At 42.3% G+C, this 13,251-nt stretch overlaps 1 protein-coding gene across 1 annotated transcript; it reads left to right on the top strand.

The window, feature by feature from the left end:
• Positions 1–606: 606 nt before the first annotated feature.
• LOC112287610 (pyrophosphate-energized vacuolar membrane proton pump 1) lies at positions 607–4,494 on the top strand. Its single transcript, XM_090253250.1, has 6 exons — positions 607–928; positions 1,716–2,290; positions 2,396–2,865; positions 2,957–3,287; positions 3,401–3,811; positions 3,911–4,494. The coding sequence occupies exons 1-6, from the start codon at positions 715–717 to the stop codon at positions 4,172–4,174; spliced, it is 2,265 nt and encodes a 754-aa protein (XP_090109376.1). The 5' UTR covers positions 607–714; the 3' UTR covers positions 4,175–4,494.
• Positions 4,495–13,251: the final 8,757 nt, after the last annotated feature.

Consider the following 13,251-nt stretch of genomic DNA (forward strand, 5'->3'; position numbering starts at 1 on the left):
CAGGCACTCCCAGCCAATTCATTTATCAGCATTCAAATAACATAAAAGAGCTCTTGTCTCCCCTCACCCTCATGGCTCCATTCCCCATTGCCAGCCACCCAAATGACATGCCTGCCTCACAAACAGCCAGGGCTGTAGCTAAAATGTAGTAGTATGTGGTATGACTTCCCATGGCAGGAGTCAATTAAAAGAAAGAGCCCAGGGAAAAAAAATTGAAATAGAAAGAGCTGTCAGTTCGGGAGCAGAGAAGCCCTAAAAAAATGCTAGTCGTTGGGTTAGTCTGACCGAACCTGACCCTCTGTAGGCACGGGCCGAACAGTGCCCATTTTGTCGAAGCTAGGTTCGGAACCGTGCCTGAGCTCGAACCTCCTCCTCATGAACTGCGTGGCCTATCTTGGCTAAACCCTCGGTTCCGAACCTATCGTCCAAGTTTCAGTTACTGGGCTTCGGAAGCCCGATGCCCCAGCTTCGGGATGAGCTTCCTCGGATAGGATGCTCTAGCCTGGGTTCCGAGCCTGTGACGGCAAAGCGGCGAGCCTACGGGTTCGGTTTCCAACCTGGGGGAGATAAGGGTAGTGCGGGAACCCTCTGATTGTTTCTTCTCTCGCTTGCGAGGCTCGTGCTAACAGCCCACCGCATTGAGCCTCCCTCAGACTACGCCATAGACAGTCATAGTCGTAGCGAGAAGCAGTGGAGTGCTAAACGCGAGTCGCAATGGTTCTGGGGACGACGTTTGTGCTGGTCTTCGTGCCAGCATCAGCCGTCGTGGGCATTTTGTTTGCCCTCACTCAGTGGTTCATCGTGTCGAAGATCCAGGTTGGCGCTGGTCGCGTCTCCAACAATGGCTACATGCATGTGGACGAGGATGGTGTCGACGATTCAGAAGTGAATGCCAAGTGTGCTGAGATCCAGGCCGCCATCTCCGAAGGTGGGTTGTTTTCCTCAATTCTTCATGTAAACGTGATTCAATTTCTTTTGAGATTCTTGTGTTGCCAATGTATGTATAGATGCCTCGTTTCGCAGGAAAATCTTCTTTAGTCCGTTTATTCTCCGCACACAATGTTCCCTGCATCTGTCAAGCTTCGGTTAAATGAATCGTGGTCTACCGGTAGTGAAGTTGGATTATAAGTTCTACATGTTCTCGGGGCTTGGTTTGAGAGTCAATTTCTCAAACGCATCAACAGCGTCTTTCTAAATCCCGGAAGTCGAGCACTTGGAAACTCAGTGTGAAAATTTTGAGCTGACAGTATGAACAACTAGATGTTGACAAGATGTTGACTTGTCGATCAGTGTGCTTAACTTTCACCATGGGCAGTTGAGTCCTCTGTGGCTGCTGTCAACTACACAGCTTAACTAACACTAGAAAGAGTCCCATTAGCTCTTTAACGTGACTTCATCTAGGCATGTTGACTCTGGCGGCACACAGAGCCATTCCGGTGAATGGAAATCTTACCCTCCGCACGTATAACCTAACGCATTCCCTGGTAATTTGAATGTAATATACTTCAGCCACCCTCATTTGCATCCGATCTTATTCTCAGCTGAGATTGGCACCCAATTCTCGAATTGATTGTCCTTCCTCGATCTATTTTCGACCATGTCCGGTCTTTCACTTTCAGTCTAGAGTTGTGTGTGTTTAAACTAGTATCCAGACAGCCCTGGTCACGTTGAAATTTTATCCTTTCACTCGTAGTTAATCAAACTGCGCTCTGCAGGTTCCGAGGCATTCTTGACGACAATGTACACGTACTTGGCAATCTTCATGGGGTTGTTCTCCGTGATCATCTTCGTGTTCCTTGCCTCCGTGGGCGGGTTCAGCTTCGATAGGCAGCCATGCGACTACGACCAGACGAAGTCGTGCCCTTCGTCCATTGCGAGTGCTTTCTTCAGCACTGTGGCGTTCATTCTGGGAGCACTGACGTCGACGCTGTCCGGGTACTTGGGGATGAAGATCGCGACGTACGCGAACGCTCGGACGACCCTGGAGGCCCGCAAGGGTGTGGGGAAGGCGTTCGCGATCGCGTTCCGGTCGGGAGCCGTGATGGGATTCCTGCTGGCTGCGAACGGTCTGCTTGTGCTGTTTTTGACGATTTTGGTGTTCAAGTTGTACTTCGGCGACGACTGGGTTGGTCTGTACGAGGCCATCACCGGGTACGGTCTGGGAGGATCTTCGGTGGCCCTGTTCGGGCGCGTGGGAGGAGGAATCTACACGAAGGCGGCGGACGTGGGCGCGGACTTGGTGGGGAAGGTGGAGCAGAACATCCCCGAGGACGACCCCAGGAACCCGGCGGTGAGTGGGCGGAAGTGCGTGGTGGTTTGGGAGGGGAGGGGATGGTGGGGAGTGGGAGTTGTATTGGGAGGAGCTGACATGACATGGGGGTGGTGAGGATGGCAGGTGATTGCGGACAACGTGGGAGACAATGTGGGAGACATCGCGGGAATGGGCGCGGACCTGTTCGGGTCATTCGCTGAGTCGACGTGCGCGGCGTTGGTGGTGTCATCGATCTCGTCGTTCGGGAACGACAAGAACTTCGTGGCGATGTGCTTCCCTCTGCTGATCAGCTCGGCGGGTATTTTGGTGTGTTTGTTGACGACGTTGGTGGCGACGGACATAATGAGCGTGAAGGGAGTGAAGGAGATCGAGCCGACGCTGAAGAGGCAGTTGGTGATCTCGACGGTGCTGATGACGGTGGCGATATTTTTGATATCGTGGTTCGGGCTGCCGGAGACGTTCACGATCAACGTGGTGGGGCACGAGGCGAAGGTGGTGAAGAACTGGCACATATTTTTCTGCGTGGGATCGGGTCTGTGGGCTGGGCTGATCATCGGGTTCGTGACGGAGTACTTCACCAGCAACGCGTACACGTAAGTGGCGGGGTGGTGGTGGTGGTGGTGGTAATGGTGGTTAGAGGAGGAGGATGGGGAGTGACATGGTTGGATGGGGAGGGGTGTGCAGGCCTGTGCAAGACGTGGCGGACTCGTGCAGGACGGGAGCGGCGACGAACATCATCTTCGGGCTGGCGCTGGGATACAAGTCGGTGATAGTGCCGGTGTTTGCGATCGCGGTGGCGATCTATTTGAGTTTCAGTTTGGCGGCGATGTACGGGATCGCGGTGGCTGCGTTGGGAATGCTGAGCACACTGGCGACGGGTCTGGCGATCGACGCGTACGGTCCGATCAGTGACAATGCGGGAGGTATCGCGGAGATGGCGGGAATGAGCCACGAGGTTCGGGAGAGGACGGACGCTCTGGACGCGGCCGGGAACACGACGGCAGCGATCGGGAAGGTGAGCGGAGGGGGTCGCGTGGAGGTGTAGGATGTGTGTGTTTGAAGTTGGGATGAGTTGGAGGATGAGGAGGTGGTGGATGACACGATGACATGAGATGGGTTATGGTGCAGGGATTCGCGATCGGGTCGGCAGCGCTGGTGTCGTTGGCGCTGTTCGGGGCGTACGTGAGCAGGGCGGGAATCGCGAGCGTGGACGTGATCCAGCCGAAGGAGTTCGTGGGGCTGATCGTGGGAGCAATGCTGCCGTACTGGTTTTCGGCGATGACGATGAAGAGCGTGGGGAAGGCGGCGCTGGCGATGGTGGAGGAGGTGCGGAGGCAGTTCAGGACGATCCCGGGGCTGATGGAAGGGACGACGAAGCCGGACTACAAGAGGTGCGTGAAGATATCGACGGACGCGTCGCTGAAGGAGATGATTCCGCCGGGCGCGCTGGTGATGCTGACGCCGCTGATCGTGGGGACGCTGTTCGGCGTGGAGACGCTGGCGGGGCTTTTGGCGGGTGCATTGGTGTCGGGAGTGCAGGTGAGAGGGGTGTGGGATGTGGTTTGGTGAGTGGGGTGACGGAGGTGGGAAAAGCGAAGGGGAGTTGACGGGAGGGGGATGTGTGTGGGGATGTGGCAGATCGCGATATCGGCATCGAACACGGGAGGAGCGTGGGACAACGCGAAGAAGTACATCGAGGCGGGGGCTTCGGAGCACGCGAAGAGTCTGGGGCCGAAGGGGTCAGACGCCCACAAGGCAGCAGTGATCGGGGACACGGTGGGAGACCCGCTGAAGGACACATCGGGACCGTCGTTGAACATATTGATCAAGCTGATGGCTGTGGAGTCGCTGGTGTTCGCACCATTTTTCGCTGCGAACGGTGGATGGCTGTTCAGGCAGTAGAGCGGGGATGGAGGGAAGGGGAGTTATGGGGGAGATGGGTGGAGGGAGGGGATAGAGTAGCGGTAGTTGTGAAGTGGTTTGGGATGATTTTGAAGTGCAAGGGCACGTGATAGCGACGCTACTACCCTTACACTTTTTTACGTAGTTGCAATCGTCGTGGTTAAATCGGTACAGATTAGTGAGAATTGTGATTTGTTTTCGGGTTACCTGATTAACAGGATTGCTGTACTCCACGGGTAGTGGCGATTGTGTCTCGAGGGATATGTGTATGCTCTTGTATTTTCGACATTCTTATTTAGTCTTTTGCACTTTTGAACAGAGATTACAAACAGCTCTTAGAATTCTGGACTTGGATGTCGGAGTGACTGGGAATTTAAGCATGGTGGGCTTCGTCAGTTTCACTTATGAAATGCCCGGTCCTGTCACTTATTTGTGTATTGCTGGTTTGTTTGAGTTGGTTCTTGTTTGTTGCATTGAGTAATGGTTTCTCGGCAACCATCGGTGTTTTTCTCACGCCTGTATCTCATGTTTGTTATGTATATCTTGTAGTTGAAGGGTATTACTAAAGCGATTGTTATATCTTCGAGGTCCTGCTCATGTGATATTCGTTATGAAGTCTATCTTTATTGTTAAGCATGTGCTTCTTCTTTATTCGCGACAAAATCCTTGTAATTTAAAGTCATGTGAACTCTGATTTGGAGAGGGAATTGCGTGTTCGCCTAATTTCTGTAACGCCACGTGTTTGTTGAGCATAATAAGGAAATGGTGTTGGTTATTGTACCTATTCATTTCTTAGGGGAGTATCGCATCAATTCTTGCAAATCTCAAGTCGACTTATCACATGACTTCACTAAACCAACTGGCATATTTGGCACCTTCTTGGGATGCAAGGTCTGGAGTTAGTCTGAATTCATAGTAATGGTGAAACACTTTTTAATTGCCAATGTTTCCATTTAGTTGTTTCCATTTAAGCAATACGTTTGTTCTTCAAATGTCACCCCAAAGCCTTGGTTTACTTGCAATTGTGAGTTTTCCAACCATAGTGATATGTCCATTAATGTAAGCAGATGATTATAGACGTCCCACTATTAGTGGGGTTCTTTTCTAGTGGAGGTAGCACCTATTCTATGTCATATGGTGGATGATTTTAGACGTCCCTCTATTAGTGGGGCTCTATTCTAGTGGAGGTAGCACCTATTCTATGTCATATGGTGGATTGATTTAAGATTTAGGTGGGCCAATTGAATAATCCTCTATGTTTATCATAATCAGTGATAAAACCTTAAAATTTGTGATTTAAAAATAGTAATATATGTAATTTATATTTCCAAACCTATCCTTTGACAAAGCATTGACATTGAAAAATGTAAATTTGGTTTTTTTGTTAAATTATTTTTTAAAATATTTTATGAAAATAAATAATAAAGCACTCTTCACACTATTTCTACTGTCAATCTTTGGATTTTGTGTATTACACAATTTTTCTACATGTGAATTTTTTATACCTCTTAATTTTTAGTTACCAAATATATGAAATGAATGTTTAACAGTCTCTCAGCATTAGAACTATCTAAGTTGTTGATTTTTTAGTAAAATCAAATATAAAATTTGTATTCTCATATATATATGATGAAAATCCCTTTATACTTTAAATACTTCTTATTTATGTTAAGTTTTACATATAAGAAATAAACTATAAAGACACACATTCATATAAAATATCTTGATGCAAAACTTAAATTACCTACATTGTTTTAAACAAATAATTACTAATAAAAAATCCAACAAAAATTAGAGACCCATTAAAAAGCATGCTTTTATAGAAGTACAATCAACAACTTCATGATATTACAATACAATTCTACCAAGTTAACATCCAACTACAAATATTTTTGCTAGTTTTTATATAATTTTGTATTGCTAAAATTCCAAATAAATGTATGTAGTTTGGGCTTTGTAGCTTATTGTTCTTAAAATTACAAATATTTGTTGGTTGATTTTTGTTGAGATCATTAAATGTAGCCGACACTCTCCATAATATTTACTGTAGACTATAGTAATTACTGTAGCTACAGTATTTAGAGTCTAGTGGAGAAGTACTGTTCATCCTCTTATCTTCTCTCTTCTTGTGTACGAGACACAACCAGATCAATAGATTTTTGTGTGTGTGAAGCTCTCTCCTTAGAAACCCTTGTGTGTGTATGACTTACTACTACTCTTGTGTGTGTATGACTTACTATTACTCTTGTGTCTTTCTAAACATTCTCAACAAGTTATCAGCACTATTCTCTTCTACACACTATCACAATTTTTTTTGCTCTAGTCTTTGACTCTTCAAACCTGTTGCTACCCTTGCTTAGTGTCTGGGTCATGATCTTGTTCTTCTTGCTGGCCCCTCACACATTAGCTGCTTGCTTAGAGCACTTGTTCCACTCTTTGCCTTGCTTGCTCTGAATACTTGATCCAGCCCAACTCCACCCTCTGCTTGCTCCGTGCTCCTTGCTGCGCCCCGAACAGACGCCGAACAGACGCCGAACTGCCGTCGAACTGACGCCGAATCCGCCGCTGCCGCCGCTGTCCGCTGCCGCCGCTGTCCGCCGTCGCCGCTGTCCGCCGCTGCCGCCCACCATTGCCCGCCGTTGCCAGCCGCTGCTGTCCGCCGTTGCCCGCTGCTGCCCGCCGCTGCCACCCTGCCGCCCTACCGCTACCTGTTGCCGCCATTTTATTGCTGTTTTGCTGCCTTAATCTACAACTATCTCTCCTTAAAAATAATATATATATATATATATATATATTTTAGTTTTTTCAAGTTCAAGTTTATCATTTTATTTGACTTTATATTTTAAGGTACGTTTTACTCAACTTTTCTACTTGATCTTGTATTTTCTTTACAGATTTATTTATAATGAGTGCTTCAACATCTTCAACTGCTTCTACCATGGTTCCTACTATTACCAGTGCATCCCAACATTTTCAAGCTCTTTTATTTCTACCATTGACTGTGGATGAAAATAATTATCTATTATGGGCAAAAATCTCAAAAGCAAATTTATTTGTAGAACAACTCTCAGATGCCATTATGTTTGAAGAATCTCCTACAACAAGTATTTCTATATCTCCTGCTATTCGTTGGAAAGCACTTCTTCTCCTTCGTTGTCATCTTGTACCCGCATTACAACATCAATATTTGGAAATGGAAGACCCTGCAGAACTTTGGAAGAATCTTAAATCTAGGTTTGATCATCAAAAGACTATTTTTCTTCCACGTGCACGTCATAATTGGACACATTTATGTGTCTTGGATTTTCCAAATTTAAATGCTTTCAATAGTGAAATGTATAGTATTAGTATTGTCTCACAATTATGATTATGTGGACAAAGCATTTCTGAAGAAGAAATGATTGAAAAAACTCTCTCTACATTTCCTCCTGCATCTGCTATGCTTGCACAACAATATAAGAACATGAAATTTCAGAGTCATTCTGATCTCATGTCCTATCTACTTCTTGCAGAGAAGCAAAATGAGCTACACTTGCGCAATGCGGAAGCTTGTCTTATTAGAACTACAATTCCTGAATCTCATGCACTTAATATTTCAAAGTCTAAGAAGAAATTATATAAACATAGGAAACGTGTTCATAAGTATCAAGGTAATCATAGTCAAGACCATTTCTATCCATATGGAAAGAATAAACGTTCTACTATTAATTATAGTAGAAAACAAAAATTAGAGATGCATTCTTGCTATAAGTGTGGAATGATTGGACATTTAGCACATGCGTGCCGTACTTCAGAATATTTTATTAAAATGTTCCAAGAAAATAAGAAATTACGAGCTGAGGCTCGTGAAGTTCATACCATAGATGCATCCATGGATTCAATTGGTGTTGATGACTTAGAGGCTTATATGACTGATAGAACCTCTAATGATGAATCAAATGATGCGCTCATTGATTCTGCAACAACACATACTATCTTGCGAGATAGACGATTTTTTATTAAAAAATCTTCAACTTGGTAAACTAAAAATATGATGACCATGGCTGGAGCAAATGCGTTTTGTTTCCAAGAGGGCACAACGATGGTAAAATTACCTACGGGTTCCATCATAAAACATAAACATGCGATGTTTTTACCCTCAACACCTCAGAGTCTGATCAGCTACCGAGATGTGCGTATTAATGGTTATCACCTCTCGACCGCCACTTTAAATAGAAAAGAAGTTTTGGTTCTTGCAAAGAACCATAAAGTTGTTGAAAAAGCTTTTGCTACAGAAAATGGTTTATACCGAATTGTGATTCGACCTCCCATTATATTTAATTTTGCATCATCTATCTCAGAGAGTCGTGTTTCTCTCTGGCATGGACGATTGGGACATCTAGGATTCACATTATTTAGAAAGATCATTCCATGTATAACTAGGCATAATTTAAAGCCTGCAGATGTAGACTCCTTGGAATTATGTTGTGCATGCGTGCAAGTTAAAATGATTACTCGGCCTTCAATTTGGAAACTTCCACAAGAATTACCACCAATGCTTAAAAGATTGCATGGTGATATTTGTGGTCCTATTAATTCAACATCAGGACCATTTTGTTATTTTTTGATCCTTGTTGATGCATCAGGTAAACAATCACATGTTTCATTATTATCAACTCAAAAGATGGTGTTTGCTAATCTTATATCTATGCTTATTTGCTTTCGGGCATATTTTCTTGATTATCCTATAAAAAAATTGCATATGGATAATGCAAAAGAATTTGCATCAAAGTCTTTTGAAGACTATTGTACTACAATAGGAATCGAATTGTCATATTGTGTTTCATATGAACATGCTCAAAATGGACTTGCAGAGTCATTTATAAAGCATATACAACTCATTACGTGGCCACTCCTCCTTCACGCAAATCTATCTACATCTATGTGGGGTCATGTAGTTTTATATGCTGCAGCATTAATATGCCTCCACCCTTCTTCTTTTGAAACTATTTCACCACATGAGCTCATTTTGGGTCGTGTTCCAAATGTATCTCACTTACGAATATTTGGTTGCCGTGCTTGGATTCCACTACCAGAACCTCAATGACGTACCATTGGAGCTCATCGACAAGAAGACATATATGTTGATTTTGATTCACCAAGTATTATTCGTATTGTTGATCCATCAAGTGGCACATTATTACGTGCACGTTTGCAAAATTACCGTTTTGAAGAAACTATATTCCCATCTCTTCAAGGAGGAATATCCAATCAACAAAGAAATAAAGTACTTATATTTGAAGTACCAAAAACATTTACAATGAATCCCGATCCTAGGACATCTTTGGCAGAAACTGAAGTTGCTAAGATTTTACATTTAAAACGAATCACGGATGAAACACCTGATGGTTTAATGATGCACCTAGAATTACAAGAGTTCTTATTAATGAGGCTCAGAATGCACCTGCTCAGATTGCAGTGCCATTGACTACAATACCTCAAGTGATAACAACAACAACTAAAAGAACTTGTGGACAAGATAAGCAACCACGTAAGAAGAAAGTAATAAAATTAACTAATCCTGGTATTATCTCTCAAGAAATTGCCACTCATCTTGCAGGACTACCAATTCATGATGATATATCCATGCATAATGTACCTTCAATTCCTATGAAAAACAAACTTGGAACTGGAAGGAATAAGAACAAATTGAGTAAAGAATTATCTATTCTGTATTGTGCTACAAATGATATTTGGGACAAACCATCTATTACTATAGATGAATCATTTGCATATATGATTATAGAAGCCCTTTTCTTGTGAGGAAGATGATCGTGAACCTCAAACCATCAAAGAGGTGATGCGTCGCTCTGATTGGTCAAAATGGAAAACTGCTATTGAGAAAGAGTATGCCTCTTTGCGTAAGAGGAAAGTCTTTGGTCCAATTGTAGACACTCTTACATCTCGCCCTGTGGGATATAAAATGGTACTAATACGCAAGCAAGATGCTTAAGGCCAAATAACCCGCTATAAAGCTCGTCTAGTTGCTCAAGGATTTTCTCAACGATTTGGCATTGATTATGAATCCACATATTCTCCAGTCATGGATTCAACTACATTTTGATATATTATTGGAATGACAGTTCATGCCACCCTTGAGATGCATCTGATGGATGTAGTTACTGCATATCTATATGGTTCTCTTGAATGCAAATATTTATATGAAAGTTCCATCTGGCTTAGAAACAGGAACTCCAAATCGACCCGCTCTAGGAAAATATTGTGGTATTAAATTATGTAAGGCCTTGTATGGTTTAAAACAATCTAGACAAATGTGGTATCAACGTCTTCGAGATTATTTAATTAAAAATAATTTTATAAGTGATCTACTAATCCCTTGTTTATTTATCAAACGAGATAAAATTGGTTTTGTGATCATCGATGTATATGTTGATGATCTTAACCTAGTGGGCACTACATCTGCATGTGTTACAGCTACAAACCTACTTATACGTGAATTTGAGATGAAAATGCTAGGAAAAATAACTTTTTGCATTGGTCTTCAGATTATGCATCTTATAGATGGTAGCATTTTTCTCTACCAACTAACGTATATTAGACAAATTTTGTAAAGATTTAATATGAATGATGCTTATCCATTGTCCACACCAATGGTCGGACGTGGTCGTGATGGTCATGATCCATACCATCCATGCGAGGAGGAGGAGGAAATATTAGGAGACCAATATCCATACCTTGCAGCAGTTGGAACACTTTTGTATTTAGGTACATCTACAAGACCAGATATTGCATTTACAGTTAGTGTTCTTGCAAGACATAGTGCACGTCTAACACTATGACATTGGATTGGCATCAAACATTTATTACGTTATTTAAAAGGTACTGAAGACTTGGGATTATATTACCCAAAATCTGCAGATCCAAAATTGGTTGGATATTGTGATACAGGATATAAATCTGATATTGCAATAGCTAAATCTCAAACAGGATATGTATTTTTAAGACATGGAGCTGCAATATCATGAAAATCAGTGAAACAAACAATAACTGCAACTTCATCCAACCATGCAAAAATTATTGCCTTACATGAAGCATCTCGAGAATGTATTTGGTTGCGATCAATTGATAAATTCATTCAAACAACCTGTGGATTTTCATATGATGATTCTCCAACTATCTTGCATGAAGATAATAGTGCTTGTATTGCACAGATGCAAGTTGGTTTCATTAAAGGCAACAGAACAAAGCATATTGATCCAAAGTATTTTAGTTATACTCATGACTTGATTACTGATCAAGCACTTATAATTAAGAAAATTGAATCTACAAATAACCTTGCTGATCTCTTCACCAAAGCTCTCCCATTAAGCAATCATCGTCGACTTACTTATGATATTGGTATGCGGCGACTTGCTTTTCTTGAATAAGAAAGTTAAAGAGCTCTTTAAATAATTAAAGAAAATGATGTTGTACTCTTTTTCCTTCATCTATGGTTTTGTCCTTAAATAAAATAAGATTTTCCTAGATAAGGTTTTAATGAGGCAACAATTCTTGATCTTACAAGATCATAGAAAAGTATAGATCATAAATCTATATAAATTTTATATTATGTAAATATTATGATGAACGAGGAGGAGTGTTGAGATCATTAAATGTAGCCAACGCTCTCCATAATATTTACTGTAGACTATAGTAATTACTATAGCTACAGTATTTAGAGTCTAGTGGAGAAGTATTGTTCATCCTCTTATCTTCTCTCTTCTTATGTACGAGACACAACCAGATCAATAGATTTTTGTATGTGTAAAGCTCTCTCTCCTTAGAAACCCTTGTGTGTGTATGACTTACTACTACTCTTGTGTGTGTATGACTTACTATTATTCTTATGTCTTTCTAAACATTCTCAACAATTTTCAAAGACAAATTTATATAGCAATCGTCATTAGTATATTTAAATATTTTATTATTGATTGCACCTCAACTTGGTACATGGACCACTTTTGTAAATGAATACTTGTCTTTAATAAACTTTTTAAAAATATCTGTAAAAATCATTACTAGTTGTTGAACATTTTTAGAGATGCATTAAAACACCATATTATATCATCTACTTCAAATATGGTGTTTTAATGCATCTCTACCATGGCTTTGAAGATACAAGTATTTGGACTTTAGAAGATGATGGCATTTACGTGCAGAAGTGGGATCTTGAGAAGAAAGGGGAGATATCCATCTGAAGATAACCTTGACGAGAAGACGATCCCATGTTCTACGATCCCACGATCCATCTTCAGATTCTCGGTGACCAATTGTTTCAACCACACGGCAAAGACTGAACCTTGTACAGTGAATGAAGCAATTTACCTGGAGGGATTCGAGGAGAGCACTCAGAAGCTGAAGTGGGACTAAATAGTGACACGGTGATGGACTTAGATTGCAGGGGTGTAAGGTTTTGAGTTCCTGGGCACTGAACTACGGCGCAGGAGAGTGCAGATATGGAGCTCGCAACTGGCATTCAACTGGGTTGGCTCGCCGGATTGGATTGACTGTGCCTGGAAGCTTGGAGAGCAGCGTCCGTAGGTCAATGATAGGTCGTGATACACCAACATGCCATCATGGGACATGGGGCAAAGATGGGGCTCTGCACTCAATAACGCCAATTCTAATGGTATGGAATTGAGTCCTTGTTACAACCCGTGGAAAATATTTTAAGCAATAGCCAATGCTTTCCGCCTAGGGCAGGAAAAAGATTTTAAAACTAGTATGTTGGTACCCGAGTTGCTTAAGTCTAGTGTCATGAATCTGGACCAGATTCCTGCGCGAGGTCCTAAATGTTTTCATGAAGCACTACAAGGATCAGGGAAGTATTCTATTACATGTAACATACGATTACTTGTAATGTAAGGTTTCAAATGAAATGATCGAAATAAAAAACACTGAGCCCAATGCTATCTATGTGAAGTAAAAGAAAGACTCATCTGGCGTGATTGGGTAGGGAGAGAATGCTACAAAAAATAACAAACTACAAAAATTTACTTAAATTAAAGCGCTGCAAGCATGGAATAACAGATATCCAC

This window comes from Physcomitrium patens, chromosome 1, assembly GCF_059467195.1.
Source record: "Physcomitrium patens ecotype Gransden chromosome 1, ASM5946719v1, whole genome shotgun sequence".
Classification (NCBI taxonomy): Eukaryota; Viridiplantae; Streptophyta; class Bryopsida; order Funariales; family Funariaceae; genus Physcomitrium; species Physcomitrium patens.

Excerpts from the sequence above, each read along its gene's own strand:
- LOC112287610 (XM_090253250.1), top strand. The coding sequence starts at position 715 with ATGGTTCTGGGGACGACGTTTGTGCTGGTCTTCGTGCCAGCATCAGCC. Across the intron at positions 2,291-2,395 it reads ACGACCCCAGGAACCCGGCG|GTGATTGCGGACAACGTGGG; the intron begins GTGAGTGGGCGG and ends TGAGGATGGCAG. Across the intron at positions 3,288-3,400 it reads CGACGGCAGCGATCGGGAAG|GGATTCGCGATCGGGTCGGC; the intron begins GTGAGCGGAGGG and ends GTTATGGTGCAG.